The sequence below is a fragment of the Suricata suricatta genome, chromosome 5, assembly GCF_006229205.1.
Source record: "Suricata suricatta isolate VVHF042 chromosome 5, meerkat_22Aug2017_6uvM2_HiC, whole genome shotgun sequence".
Taxonomy (NCBI): Eukaryota; Metazoa; Chordata; class Mammalia; order Carnivora; family Herpestidae; genus Suricata; species Suricata suricatta.
In genome coordinates, this window is record NC_043704.1 from 138,839,494 (window position 1) to 138,854,125 (window position 14,632).

Below are 14,632 nucleotides of genomic sequence, written 5' to 3' on the forward strand. Positions count from 1 at the left end.
TAACCACAAGCTTGTACTAATAGTTGGAAGTGTTGAGCAAAAGAGAATATTTTTATTCTGTTATAATTACATATATGATTAGCACAAATTGCATCACAATGCGTTTCCAACATCAGAATCTCACATCTCTGATGAGGTCTGGGAAGAGAAACCAGACACTTAATTCAAACCAAATACGGAGGTTTTCCATCTCATCCTTTAGGGGAGCAGCATGAGAAAGGTAGAAGACACCATGGACAGAGGTGGAAATACAGTATAACAGGTTTCAGTCCACACCTCAGAGGGGGCCCCGATAAGACAGAGATGCTGTCTTCCCTTCCAACTTTTCAGGACCAGTCCTAAAAGAATGGATGATCACGGCCAAAGTGTCTGTACTAAAAAGTTTAATCAACGGCACTGTATTTTCATGAAAGGACAAAATTACAGGCTTGGCACTAGATCCAATAACATTTTAAGAAATCAATGAGAATTCTGGTATTTAACAAAAATCCGTATTTGTTAACATATTTTTGCTAAGACAACTGTCCCTGTCAGATGTTAAGCAAACCTGTCCCCTTCCTGCCCACTAAATGCTGGTAATAGTTTCCAGTCACCATGACAACCCAAACGGCCCACCTCCTTTGACACCTGGTGAGAACCACTCCGCTCAGCAAGCCTGATGAGTCACACAGCCATGTGGATCCCAGTGTTTCTCAACTTCTTTCTCGGAATTTTCACAAAGAATTCAGCCTCAAAGGCAGGTAGGCCCCAAGGTGCCCAGGACTTGAATATGAAAAATATAACGTCCGGGATGGGTCTGAGGGACTCCTACTTCATCTTAGAGCCTACCAAAGTTTCTTTCCCATGGTAGTGTTTAGTTGCAGTCCCACCGGTTCCTTCTGCAACTTAGCCACCCCGATAACACCTCGGACAGGCCCTGAACCGGAAGTCCACAGCCAATCAGAAACTTGAAGTATAAATAAGTCTAACCAAAACATGCAAATCTTTTCTGAAACTGTGGGCCTCGCTGGGTCAGACAGTACTGGAAGTCAGCTTGTTACCCAGCACCCGCATGAGCAGCCTCCAAGTCTGCCGGGGACAGGTTTTCTAGCACGTGAGACTTCGAGCACTGAACCCAGGACAGCCTCAGGCAAACTGGGACAGCTGGTCATCACACCTGGCACTCAAATACTCGCTGGATGAAAGACAAATACAACTCCACAGAATCTGTGACACCTCAAAAACGAGAAATTAGTACAGTTTCTACTTGTCATTTACTAACCTTTTCTGTCGTTTGACTAAAAAAATCTGTATTTCCTTGAACAAAATCAGCAATGTTCTCAACTTTCCCTCTGTACTTTTAAATTCTTTACGTTCAGATATCTGCAGGTAACTACAAGCAGATACCATCAAGATTTACACTTCCGGCCTGACCTCTCCCTTCAAGTTAAAGACTTATATCCAACTGCCTACTTGCTATGTTTAACAGTATGTTAGTTAGAATTATCCAAAAGATAGGCTGTCATTTCTCCCGGTATCTGCTATACTCCAAGATTTCTCAATCTGAATGGTGCTTGCATCCACATAGATGCTCAAACCAAAACCTGAAGTATCCTTCATTCCTTCCTTTCCCTTGTACCCCATATCTAGTTTAGCAAGTCTTGCAGAATCTGCTTCAAAAGTAAGTTCTGGATGCCTCTACTTTCGTCCCATCTCCACTGCTATCAGTCTTTAATCCAGCACATGCTAACTGAGTGCCTAAGTGTAGCAGCACTCTTCTAGGAGCTGGCCACACAGGGAACAAACAGACAAAAGTTCACGGAACTTACACAAACCATTACTGTTTCTCCCTTAGGTTGATAAACACTTTCTAACTGGTCCTCCCCGCTTCACCCCTTTCCCCTATCCCCCAATATCCAGAACATTCCCTTTACAACAATTAGAATAACCTTTTAAATATCCTTCCCTGCCTAAAACCTTCTACGGTTTCCCATTTCACTTAGAATGAAATCCAACTCTTCACCACAGTCCTCAAAACACACGCCCTGGCTTCTTGCCTGTCTGCGCAGCTACTTTCTGTGCCAAAGCTGCTACTCCTGCAAGTCCTCTGGACACGTGAGCTGTCTGAAGGACTCCGACTTGAGAGCTTCAGGTACCTGAACTACTTCAGTCCCAGCTCAAATGTGATCTCCCTCGAGGCCTCCCCGGATCACTCATCCGTACATAGCTGCCTGCTTCTACGGCTGCTTTGTATTGTGTCTCCATGCCCTGTGTTCGTCGTGGCACTCGCCTCTGCATTCATGTCTACTTTTTGTCTAACTTATCAGAATCCAAGCTCCATGTGAGATGGGATCTATTTCTCTAGTTCACTACTATACTCTCCAGGGCCTGGAACAGAATCTGGGGAGAAAGGCAGAGAGGCAGAAAGGAAAGTACTTATGGTAACTCAGCATATCACTTTAATAATGTCTACAGCCTTGCCAATTCTGGCTGCTGTGGACTACCAAGTATCCACAACCTGGTTCTACTTCTTTCACTATTCCACAAACTGGAAATGGTTAGGCATATATACACACAGAAAATTCACGAAAAGGATAACTACTTTCATTGTGTCAAAAACTATGCCACAAGATTCCAGAGGATGAAAACATCAAACTTTTACTTTGAGCTAAAAACATAAAAGCACACTGAGATTCTTCTGTCACAGAAGAAATTCCTTACAAGTGGTAACTAAACTCAGCTTTTCTGCCTCTACTCTTCTCATTTCTTACCGGAGACAGGTGGTTATTAGACTCTACTCCTATTCACAAAGCAGGTTTTTGCCAAAAGCCTAAAGTGACCCATAATGTGGTCTTTGGGTTGTATACCTGACCGCCCTGCTCTAAAGGATTAAAGGAGAGCTGTTATATTTTATTGTGATTTTAAAGCATATTTACTGTGACTTTTAAATGTCTAATAGGTGAAAAAAACACTAGCTGCACAGATTTCCAAAATGATCAATTAATTAAAAGATGTTATCTTATTTAGAGAATTATCCATCAACACTATAACAAAGTCCTTGTACGTGAATTGGGGAAAAGAAACCCTTCAACATACTTACCTCTTCAAAGCCCATTTCAAATAAACATTCAACGGCTCCTCTGACAGGTAAGAGTCTAGTAGAAAAAGCTGTGTTTCCAATCCGGATAGATCTATATTTTTCATCATTAGGGTTTCTGATTTAAATAAAAAAAGTTTGATTATATATAACAATTTAGACTTTCCACAGTGTTCTTGCACTCCTTTTCACATTTTATACTGGCTACACTGCTACAAGGTTGTACAGATCCCAGCTTTACAGAAAGAGGAGACACAGTCTGGAAAAACAGCCTGATTTCGCGATTCTTACCTCAATACACATTTACTACCAGCTTACTGTTTAATTTCACAGCTGATAATAGTAATGCTTCCATAATAGAAATCCATGAGACTTTTTAATCATGTGTTATTAAAGCTATATACTTTTATGAGTTTTTAGGTTTCTAAGAAAAAAAACCCCACGTAAGCTCCAGACATATGGGCAGAAGATTTTGCCTATTTTGTTCTGATGTATCTCAGTCATCAAGAATGGTGCTTGATGCATAGATGGTGGTTAGTAAAGACTTATGAAATGAATGAATAAAAGAAACTAAAAAGCTGTATAAGGGGAAGGGGGAGAGGGAAAAGAGGTGGTGGTGATGGAGGAGGGCACTTGTGGGGAAGAGCACTGGGTGTTATATGAAAACCAATTTGACAATGAACTATTTAAAAATAAAATAAAATAAAATACCTGTGATAATAAAAATAAATACATAAAATAAATAAAAAGCTGTATAAAAATGGATCATAGTTCGTCAAAGTTTTTACTTCTGAAAAATATAAACCCAAGTACACCTTGATTTTCCTTCTTCCCTAGAACAGTGATTGTTTTCAGTCTATGTTCTGCTTCAGCTCAAGATATATTTTTGTCACAGCCCAATTTTTTTTATGGTGATTAAGATTTTGAATAGCAGGGCGCCTGGGTGGCTCAGTTGGTTAAGCGGCCAACTTCAGCTCAGGTTGTGATCCCACGGTTGGTGGGTTCGAGCCCTGCATAGGGCTCTATGCTGACAGCTCAGGGTCTGGCGCCTGCTTCAGGCTCTGTGTCTCCTGCTCTCCCTGCCCCTCCCCCATTCATGCTCTGTTCCTCTCTGTCTCAATAATAAATAAAAACATTAAAAAAAAGATTTGAATAGCATACATGGGGTGAGACCAGCATATGAAAAGCTTTGAGCTTTTTAATAACGTTGATAAATCAGAAACGCTATTTAAAAAAAAAATCAGAAAAAAAATACAAGGTTAAGACAATCATAGTATTATACTCAAGACCATCAGAACATAATTTAGGATGATACGTAGATTTCATATCTGACACAAACTCCCTTCCAATGGAGGGGCTTCCAGTACTATTTTAAGAAAGATTCTGAGGCTGTGTCAGGGGTCTCTGGGAAGGAGGCCCTCTGCCTGGACTATGGGATGGGGGTGGCAGACAAATGCTGGCAACTATTAACAACTCATTAGCCATTTGTGTCCTTATTTACTTGTGGAAGTTTCTACATATTTCTACATATTTGTTTTCCATCAAACAACTCCCTATTGCCAAATTGTCATAAATACATAAATCTTTTTAAAACTTTTCCTTAATTTCCAAAATTATACACGTTTATTACAGAATATTGATAGACAAAGCTCTAACATAGTGCTATTCAAAATGTCCACAGACTGATGCCAATCTACACTCTTTGCTCCTCATTCATGAGAAGTGCAGAAATTGAGAGTACTCAGCAATTTTTACAACAATTTGATGTGCTATGAAATTGTTATTGTATTTTATGAAAGTTATAGGTCCACCAAAGACTGGAAATTAAAAACAAAACCAGTGTTCTTCACCTCAGGTCATTTGAGCATCACAGGCAGCTGAAAAAACACAAAGAAAAAAATGTATGTTCTGCTCTTTCGTTCTGTGCATTAAACGAGTTTCTCAACCTTGGCATTGACATTGGAGGTCTTTGTCATAGGAGGCTGCCTGGCCCACAGCACCCCCGCCTTTTATGCTGCACTGTATCATAAGTGTGCCTCCCTTTCTCACCACCTAAAACAAAAAACATTAAACTATACAAGAACCCTACATTTACCAATGCTATTTACAGATAAATAAAGCATCTTTTCATGATATGCAACACATTTCACAAGGTTATAAACACAGCAATACCATCATTATGATATAACCTACTGGTGCAAAACTGATTAAGGTAACAACCTCAAAACATTGTTTGTTTTACCTACTTTTTCCCCAATAGCTTCCAGATTTTTACATGATCAAAGTCTTTCACTGATCTTAATTTTCTAGTTTTTCTTCCCTTTTACCACTGTTGAAAAAATTCTTGGGGCACTTGGGTGGCTCAGTCCGTTGAGTGTCCAACTTCGGCTCAGGTCATGACCTCAACACTTTTGGGTTCGAGCCCCACGTCGGACTCTGTGCTGACAGCTGGGAGCCTGGAGCCTGCTTCAGATTCTGTGTCTCCCTGTCGCCTGCTCTTGCCCTGCTCGCTACCTCTCTTTCTCTCTCTCTTGCTCAAAAATAAATAAACGTAAAAAATTTAAAAAGTTCTTATAAAATATTCTTTGGTTGATCTGATACATATTTTGAAGTATTGTGACACATGTATTTTGATACATTTTTTCAAAATAACTGTTGATATAGCTTTTCTACTATAGTCTATTTCCCATCTTTTTATATCAATAGGCCTCACATACCATTTATGTATTTTTCTCACCAAAAACAATGCAAACAAAAAACCCAACAGCTACGTCCAGTTACCCAAATCCTATCTATGTCTTTTAAAATATGCTGAGCACACCAGCCATAGTCTTGAACATAAAATGGTGCCAAGAGTTCATCCTGAAGCCCTCAAAGGCTTAGAGAACGTGGCCACAAAGCCATTAGGCCTCAAATCCACAAGATCCCATTTCCTGCCCTTGGACAAGTACCACACAGACACCTTCTAGATCTCTGGCTTTACAGCATCATCCAGTGTACCCACCATCCTTAACCTCATTACTTCTCTCCTTATCTTGCAGCGTCTGAACTACCCCTAAGGATCACCCTTATTTTTGCTTCATCTTCTTCCATTACTTTCCCTGCAGACTTTTCTCAAATATCTTTTGCTCTAATTTTTCAATGTGTTTCTTCTGCCTCTGCTGACTCTTAACTATTTCTGCAACTGCTAATATTTATCTTGCTTGTTAGCAATAATTTTGCACAGTCACTTGAGGTGTTTGGTTAGCTGTTTGCTGGATGGTGTTGAAGGAAGGAATAGAGTCTTGAAAGGGTAACAAACTTTCCTGCACCTCATTCACCATCACTTTGAACATATTTTGGTATCTTCCTGGTTGTCTTACCCCCAGGTATCTACAAAACTGTTTAATCTGTAGAATATTAGTCTTTGTTTTTACAACAGAATGGTAGGAAAAAAGTCATGCGTTTCACCTACCTACCATATACTTAGGATCTTAAGACACATTAACAACAAGCTTCCCACTGAGGTCACAGACTCAGAAAAAAGAAAAAGTTAAATGCTTCTATTTCAGAATTTCATAAATGCTGAGAATTAAACATAGCTGACCCTTTATTAGCCTTCTTCCTCTTTAGAATGCATAATACCAGAAAGGGTTTACATAAATGGAAACTTAGTACATGAGAGATCCTATAATCTTATATATTTTTTAATAGATATGATAGGGTTTTTTTCCTTTAAAATTTTTTTAAAAATGTTTTATTGTTGAGAGAAAGAGAGAGACAGCGTGAGCAGGGGAGGGTCAGAGAGAGGGAGACAAAGACTCTAAGGCAGGCTCCAGGCTCTGAGCTGTCAGCACAAAGCCCGACATGGGGCTCAAACCCATGAACTGTGAGATCATGACCTGGGCAGAAGTCAGACGCTTAACTGACTGAGCCACCCAGGCGCCCTGATCTTGTATTTTTATTACTGATCACAAAAGTTGGTTTGTGGCCATTTAAAAAATATTTCTAGTCCTTTTGTAAATCAAAATAATAATTCTGGGATACATGTAAAATCTTTTAAAATTTCTTAATGTTTATTTATTTTTGAGAGTGAGAGCGAGAAAGCGCAAGCAAGTAGGCACAAATGCGGGAAGGGCAGAGAAGAGGGAGACACAGAATCCAAAGCAGGCTCCAGTCTCTGAGCTAGCTGTCAGCACAAAGCCTGACATGGGGCTCGAACTCAAGAACTGTAAGATCATGACCTGAGCTGAAGTTGGACACTTAACCCACTGAGCCACCCAGGGGCCCCTATACATGTGTATTTTTCAAAACCATCTATCTGCCTTTAGAACTCTCTGGGAACCATCTCTGGCTGTCTACCACCATTCTATGTAGCTGACAATAAGGTAAACATACCCATAATCTAGCTTGTTCAGGGTGAAAAACTGAATAATGCTACCAATATATAACATATGTGCCTTTAATTCTCTTTTGCAAGAATCCTATAATGCAGGCATTTTTTCTTTGCTCTTAAAAATGAGGAAACTGGAAAAAAAATGAGGAAACTTAGGTCCAGAGACTTTACATAAATTGCCTACAACCAGTCTCCTAGGAAACGGCTGACTGGGATTTAAAACCTCTGATCTGGTTACAAAGCTTTTGCACTCTTCATCATACAATACACCAACAAACTCACCAATCCACAATTAACTGCCCTCTTTCGATTTCTCCAGTTTTCAATAGTAACCTAGATTAAAAATCTGAAGTTATTTGGGTTGTCTCCTCCCATTACCAGTTCTACTCCTTGGATTCAGTCATCAAGAACTACCAACCCCTGCCGCCAACAGTTTTCTTCTCCATTCTCTCCCCATTTATGCTTATGATTACTGTAACAGCATCACAAATGAAATCCATGCCTGTGTCTTCTTACATCATTATTCTACATTAAACTCCTCCATTATGTTTCTTTTTGACTCTAGAAAGTACAATCACTTTCTTTTGTCTCTTATGTCAAATACATGTTCTCTGCTATTCCATCAACCTGTCCCATCTTACCAAACCTCTGTTCTCAAAACCCTTCCACACTAGGACCCCTGCTATCTCCAGACAGAAACATGTAACTCCTTGAACACTGTCTTGCAATTGTTCTCTAGATTTTACAGTGTGGCTGTTTTCCATAGTTGTGTCTTTTTCCTAAACCTATTTATTTTCTTGGAAAGAATAAACCACTTTCATTCTTGGCCCTTCCCAACCATAGACAGTTTAATTTGTAACCAATAACTGTGTGCAGTTTGCAAAGGAAATTAGTAGAACATCAAACATATATTTTAGCGAATAAATGGAGCAAATTATCTAAGGAACACATGTGGAATGCTAGTCAAAGTATTACAGAGTTTGAAAAACAGATATTATTGAGTACAGCTCATCTTTATCTAGAAGTCGATGAACTGAAAAAAAAGTAAAAGGTTCAATCCCATGGCATATTGTGCATGCAAATTAGCTTATTGTTTATTCTGTACTTTCATTAACTTTATGACTCTTAGTTGAGGAATAGGTTAACATCACCAGAAGCAGAAATTTGAAACATAACCAAACCTATTACCTTTACTTGAGTGTAGTGACAAGTACTACTGTTTATAAAAAATTAAACAAAGCAAAACAAAAAACTACTAATGAAATTCTCATTTCATCACTCATTTCATAAAACACTACGTCAAACACTGAGGCAGGAATAAGATATATCAAGACAACATCCCTGACACAGTCCCTTATCTCTAACACTAATGGATTTCCCCAAACAGCAAAAGGAACAGAAAACTTTGGTTTTCTTTACTCTCAAATAAGTGGGATTAGCAGATCTGTAATATAATGTAGTTAGAGTAACCTAGATTAGAAATCTCTGAAGAAGAGATCAGATTTTCTAGTAAGAGGTTAACAAATCAAGGACTTAGAAATGGAAGAAAGAATGTTTTTTAACTTCCTAAAGCATAAAGAGGTTTTAATTAAAAGAAAATGAGACCAGGGATTAATATTATTACATGCATATCTCAGACAGAGTATAGGTTTGAATCTAGACCGATGTAGGACAGTGAAAACTGTAGTAAACCAAGTCAAATGAATTTGTAAAACTTCCCACTGTACATAAAAGTTATATTTATACCATATTATACTCTATTACATGTGTAATAACATTACATTTTAAAAATTGTACATACCTTAATTAAGCAATACTTATTGCTAAAAAATGCTATCATACGGACTTTTAGTAAGTTGTAATCTTTTTGCTGGTGGAGGGTTTGCTTCAATGTTGATGGATGCTAAGTATTGGTGGGGCTGTGGCAATTTCTTAAAACAAGACAATAAGGTTTACCACGTCAAAAGACTCTTCCTTTCATGAACAATTTCTCTGTATCATGTGATGCTGTTTGATAAAATATCTTTCAAAACTGGAGTCAACTCCTTCAAACCCTGACACTGCTTTATCAGCAAAATTTGTTATATTCTGAATTCTTTGTTGTTATCTCAACAATCTTCACAGCATCTACACTAGGAGGTTCCATCTCAAGAAACCATTTCCTTTGCTCATCCATAAAAGTGTTCTTTTTAAAGTTTATTTATTTATTTATTTTGAGAGAAAAAGAGAAAGAGCAGGGGAGGGGCAGAGAGAGGGAAAGAATCCCAAGCAGGTTCTGTGTTGTCTGTGCAGAGCCTGACGTGAGGCTCCATCGCGTGAACCTGAGATCACGACCTGAACTGAAATCGAGAGTCAGATGCTTAACCAACTGGGCCACCCAGATGCCCCATTCATCCATGAAAGTTTTATCATGAGATTGCAGCCACGTCTTCAGGCTCCACTTCTAATTCTACTTTTCTTGCTATTTCCACCATATCTACAGCTATTTTCTCCACTGTGGTCTTGAATCCCTCAAAGTTATTCATGAGGGTTAAAATCAACTTCTGCCAAACTCCTACTAATGTTGACATTTTGACCTCCTTCGATGAATTACAAATGTTAATGGCATCTTGAATGGTGAATCCTTGCCAGGTTTTCAACTTTGCCCAGAACCACCAGAAGAATCATTATCTATAGCAGCTATAGCTTTACAAAATGTAGTTGTTAAAATAAGAAGATTGAAAGTCGAAACGACTCCTTGATCCCTGGATGGCAGAAGAGATGTGCCAGCAGGCATGAAAACAACATCATGTCATTGTACATTTTTATCAGAGCTCCTGGATGACCAGGTGCATTGTCAATGAGCAATGACATTTTGAAAGGAATCTTTTTTTCTGAGGTTTCAACAGTGGCCTTAAAATATTCAATAAATCACATAGTTAAAGAGATGTGCTCTCACCCAGGCTTTTGTTTTTCCACTTAGAATTTTCAGAAATGTTAATAAGCATTGGCTTCAATTTAAATCACCAGCTGTGTTAGCCCCTAATGAGAGGGTCAACTTGTCCTCTGAAGTCAGACATTGACTTCTTCTCTCTAGCTATGAAGTCCTAAGTGGCATCTTCTTCAAATAGAAAGCTGTTTTGTAGATGTTGAAAATCTGTTGTTTACTGTAGCCATCTTCATGAATTATATTAGCTAGTTCTGGGTAACTTTCTGCAACTTCTCATCAGTATTTGCTGCTGCACCTAGCACTTTTGTGTTATAGAAACAGCTTCCTTCCTTTAACCTCATGAACTAACCTCTGCTGGCTTGAAACTTTTTATCACCCCTCAGCCTTCACAGAACTGAAGATGTTAAGACCTTGCTCTGGATTAGGCTTTGGTTTTTAAGGGAATGTTATGGCTGGTTTGATCTTCTATCTAGACCACTAAAACTTTCTCTACTAGCAGCAAAAAGGCTGTTTTGCTTTCTCATCATTTGTGTTGAGGTCACTCAAATGGTACTTTTAATCTCCTTCAAGAACATTTCCTTTACATTTGCAACTTGGCTTTTTGGTACAATAGGCCTAGCTTTGGGCCTAGCTTGGATTTTGACACAGCTTCCTCACTAAGCTGAATCACTTCCCGTTATTGATTTAAAGTGAGAGATGTGTATCTCTTCCTTTCACTTGAACACTTAGGCCATTCCAGGGTTATTAGCTGGCCTAATTTCAATTATTATTGTGTCTTAGGAAAAGGGAAGCCTAGGAAAGGAGAGGGGACAGAAGGGCCAACGGGTGGGGCAAACAGAACACATTTACAGATTAAGTTTGCCATGTGATGTGGGTGCAGTTGGTGCACTCCTCCAAATTACAATAGTAACATCAAAGATAACTGATCACAGGATAAAGAAGATATGGTATATATGTGTGTGTGTGTGTGTGTGTGTGTGTGTGTGTGTGTGTGTGTATAGGTATATGTACACACACACGCGCGGAATATTACTCAGCCATAAAAAAGGAATGAGATCTTGCCATCTGTGACAATTTGGAACTAAAAAAGCAAAACAAATACACAAATAACAGAAACAAACACAAAAATACAGAGACTAAATGATGGTTGTGGGGTGGGAAGGGAGTGTGGGATGGGCGCAATGGGTGAAGGGGAGCGGGAGGTATAGGCTTCTGGTTATGGGATAAGTAAGTCATGGCAGCAAGTCTGGCTCAGTCAGCAGAGCACGTGACTCTTGATCTCGGCCTTGTGAGTTTGAGCCCCACAATTAATGGCTATATTAATACAGCTTTATAATAGCTTTGCATGATGACAGATGGTTGCTACACTTGTGAGCATAGCATAAGGTACAAACTTGGGGAATCACTATGTTGTACCACTGAAACTAACGTAACATTCTGTGTTAACTAGATTTCAATTGAATAAAAGAGCTCAGGGGCTCCTGGGTCACACAGTTCGTTAAGCATCCAACTTTCTGTTTCAGCCCAGGTCTCATGATCTCACAATTCATGAGTAAAAGCCAGCAACGGGCTCTGGTCTGACAGTGTGGAGCCTGCTAGGGATTCTCATTCTCTCTTTCTCTTTGCCCCTCCCTTGCTTGCTCTCTCTCTCTCAAAACAAATAAACTTAAAAAATTTAAAGAACTCATTGATCACAAATCACCATAACAAATAATGAAAAAGTCTGAAATACTACAATTACCAAAATGTGACACAAAGATACAAAGTGAGGAAATGTTGCTGGAAAATTGGCACCAACAGACTTGCTCAACATCATAAACCTTGAAAAACTTTGTAATACTTCAAAATTTTGAAATACCTGTAAAAAAAACACGGTATTTGCGAAGCACAATAAAACAAGATGTGCCTGTACTTAAACTAACAAGGGTAGTTTTTCATAGCATCTCCAATGATCAGTTCTAGACCTCTAATTCCTTTTTCAGATAAAGCTTTTAAAGATCACAAACATAAGCCATAGTAAAAACTGTATTATGAACTGACAGCCGCCAAGCTTCTTCTATGAGTTTGAAAATACTCACAATGGGGATTATGCCAAGTTATTATTTGCATACAGAGGTTTTCCTTCCTCAACACATCTTGATCTCAGCATTCTGGGTTTCACTAGATTAAAAGCAGAAGTGAATCCTATTACAAGGCCACTTCCCTTTTCTTAATAATGGGATTTAAATAGTTTGATGGCTTTCCAGGTTGGAGGTCCCAGCTGAAAAATTCTGGGGAACTCAGTTTATGAGTTCATTCATGCAGGGTCCACTGGCTTCCTTGTGCTTTGAAGAGCTTGAGACCTCACAGGGTAGAGGTGAGCTGACGAAGGTGTCACAGAGGAGAAAGGCAGTCCCCCACATAGGTCACAATTGCGTAGCTGAGTACACTGCCCATGCTGTAGCCTTTGTAACATCTGGCAAATAATAAATTTTCCCTACAACTGACTTTTAAAATCCTTAATGTCACCTATATAAACAATATATTGCCATGAACAACGAACTGTTTAATGGGTTAAATTACTACACCTGTGGGGCGCCTGGGTGGCTCAGTCAGTTTAAGCTTCCAACTTCGGCTCATGGTCCATGGGTTCGAGCCCGGCATCAGGCTCTACGCTGACAGCTCCGAGCTTGGAGCCTGTCTTCAGATTCTGTGTCTCCCTCTCTCTCTGACCCTCCCCTGCTCATGCTGTCTCTCTCTCTCTCTAAAATAAATAGAACATTAAAAAAAAAAAAACCACTACACTTGTAACTAAGGTCTCTAAAACTGGATCACATCAAATCTATAACCTTGAAACTAAGAAGAATTTCCTTTTAGACTTCATGCCAATATACCTGCTACTCAGCAGAACAAGTGCACCGGGGGTGATGAGGTGGAAGGGACAGCCTAGACAGTATTCATGGTGACCCGATGAATGAGGTAACACCACTCAAGGATCTGCCACGTAGATCTCCTTTAACCTCGTTTCTATTTCCCTCCCCCACACTCACATTCCTCAAGACACCACATGAATTGATCCAAGAACTGATAATGATAATGATTCAAAATGAATAAGCAAGCCTGCCTCCCAATTCCCCAAATCGGTAGGGTTCCTTAAGAATCGACCTACAAGTATATTTTTGCTCACAGATGAAACAAATTACTCTCAGCCAAGGTAATCTTCACTAATTCTTATTTTAAAAAGATCATGTTAAACAGCATACTACAGGTATTAATACAAAAAAAAATTGTAAATTGTAAAGTAACATGGTTAGGGGCGCCTGAGTGGCTCAGTTGTTTAAGCGTCCGGCTTCGGCTCAGGTCATGATCTCATGGTTCGTGGGTTCAAGCCCCGCGTCGGGCTCTGCGCTGACAGCTAGCTCAGAGCCTGGAGCCTGCTTCGGATTCTGTATCTCCCTCTTTCTCTGACCCTCCCTGTTCGCACTGTCTCTCTGTGTCTCTCAAAAAATAAATAAAAACCATAAAAACAATTTTTTTAAAGTAACATGCTTAATATGTCAATCAACAGAAGTGGCAGGAAAAGACCATAAAAATGTACAAAAAACCCACCCCTTCAGTTAGCATTATTCTTGGATGTTAAAATATTCACAAAATGTTGGGAGGGGGTATTTAGTGGGAGACTAACTTCTTGTAAGCCTGGGGCAATTTAAGGCACTACGGTGAAACCGACACGGGGATGAGACGCTGTTATCTGCGCTGACATTAAGACAGTGAAACAACTCGACCCGAAGCAAGTGTTTCCGGCACGCCTTCTCACCTCCCTCCGCCCCGCGCTGCCCACACCACCTCTAGTTCACCCCGGAGTACCCCGACAGCAGGTGCCAAGTAGCAAGTGCAAAAGAAACTTACTCTCCTCTGGACACAGTGGCCCGGCCAGGTCTCCAGGCCCTTGGCCAGGGGGCTCCGACACGGAGTCGGAGCCAGGCTCAGGCCCCGGTCCTTTCTGGCCTCGCCGCCCTTCGGGGCCCTGGCCCGGCGCCCCCAAACCTGCGCCAAGCAGGCGCCCCTTACCGCCCTCCCCGGCGCCGCGTCCCACCACGCAGTCCCGCACCTGAGGATGTTGTCTGCGTAGGTGAGCAACAGCTTGGAGGCCTCCAGAAAGGTCTCCGGCGTGTTCTGGCACAGCTCGGCTACGGCCGAGGACGCAGAGCCCGAGGAGCTGCCCAACGCGGCCGCCGCCATGCTTGAGCGCCCGCGGCCGTCGCCACCCCTC

At 40.4% G+C, this 14,632-nt stretch overlaps 1 protein-coding gene across 4 annotated transcripts in view; it reads right to left on the reverse strand.

Annotated features, from left to right (window-relative positions):
* NGLY1 (N-glycanase 1) overlaps positions 1-14,626 on the reverse strand; it is a 58,157-nt gene extending 43,531 nt beyond the window's left edge. For all 4 annotated transcript variants that reach the window (XR_003908938.1, XM_029940365.1, XM_029940364.1 and 1 more), the window contains exons 1-2: positions 14,471-14,626; positions 3,080-3,194 (exon numbers count right to left, since the gene is read on the reverse strand). Coding sequence is in view for 3 of the 4 variants with exons in the window: in XM_029940365.1 (XP_029796225.1) it covers positions 3,080-3,194; positions 14,471-14,601 (246 nt within the window). In the remaining variant the exon portion in view is untranslated. The remainder of the gene's footprint in view (positions 1-3,079; positions 3,195-14,470) is intronic.
* Positions 14,627-14,632: the final 6 nt, after the last annotated feature.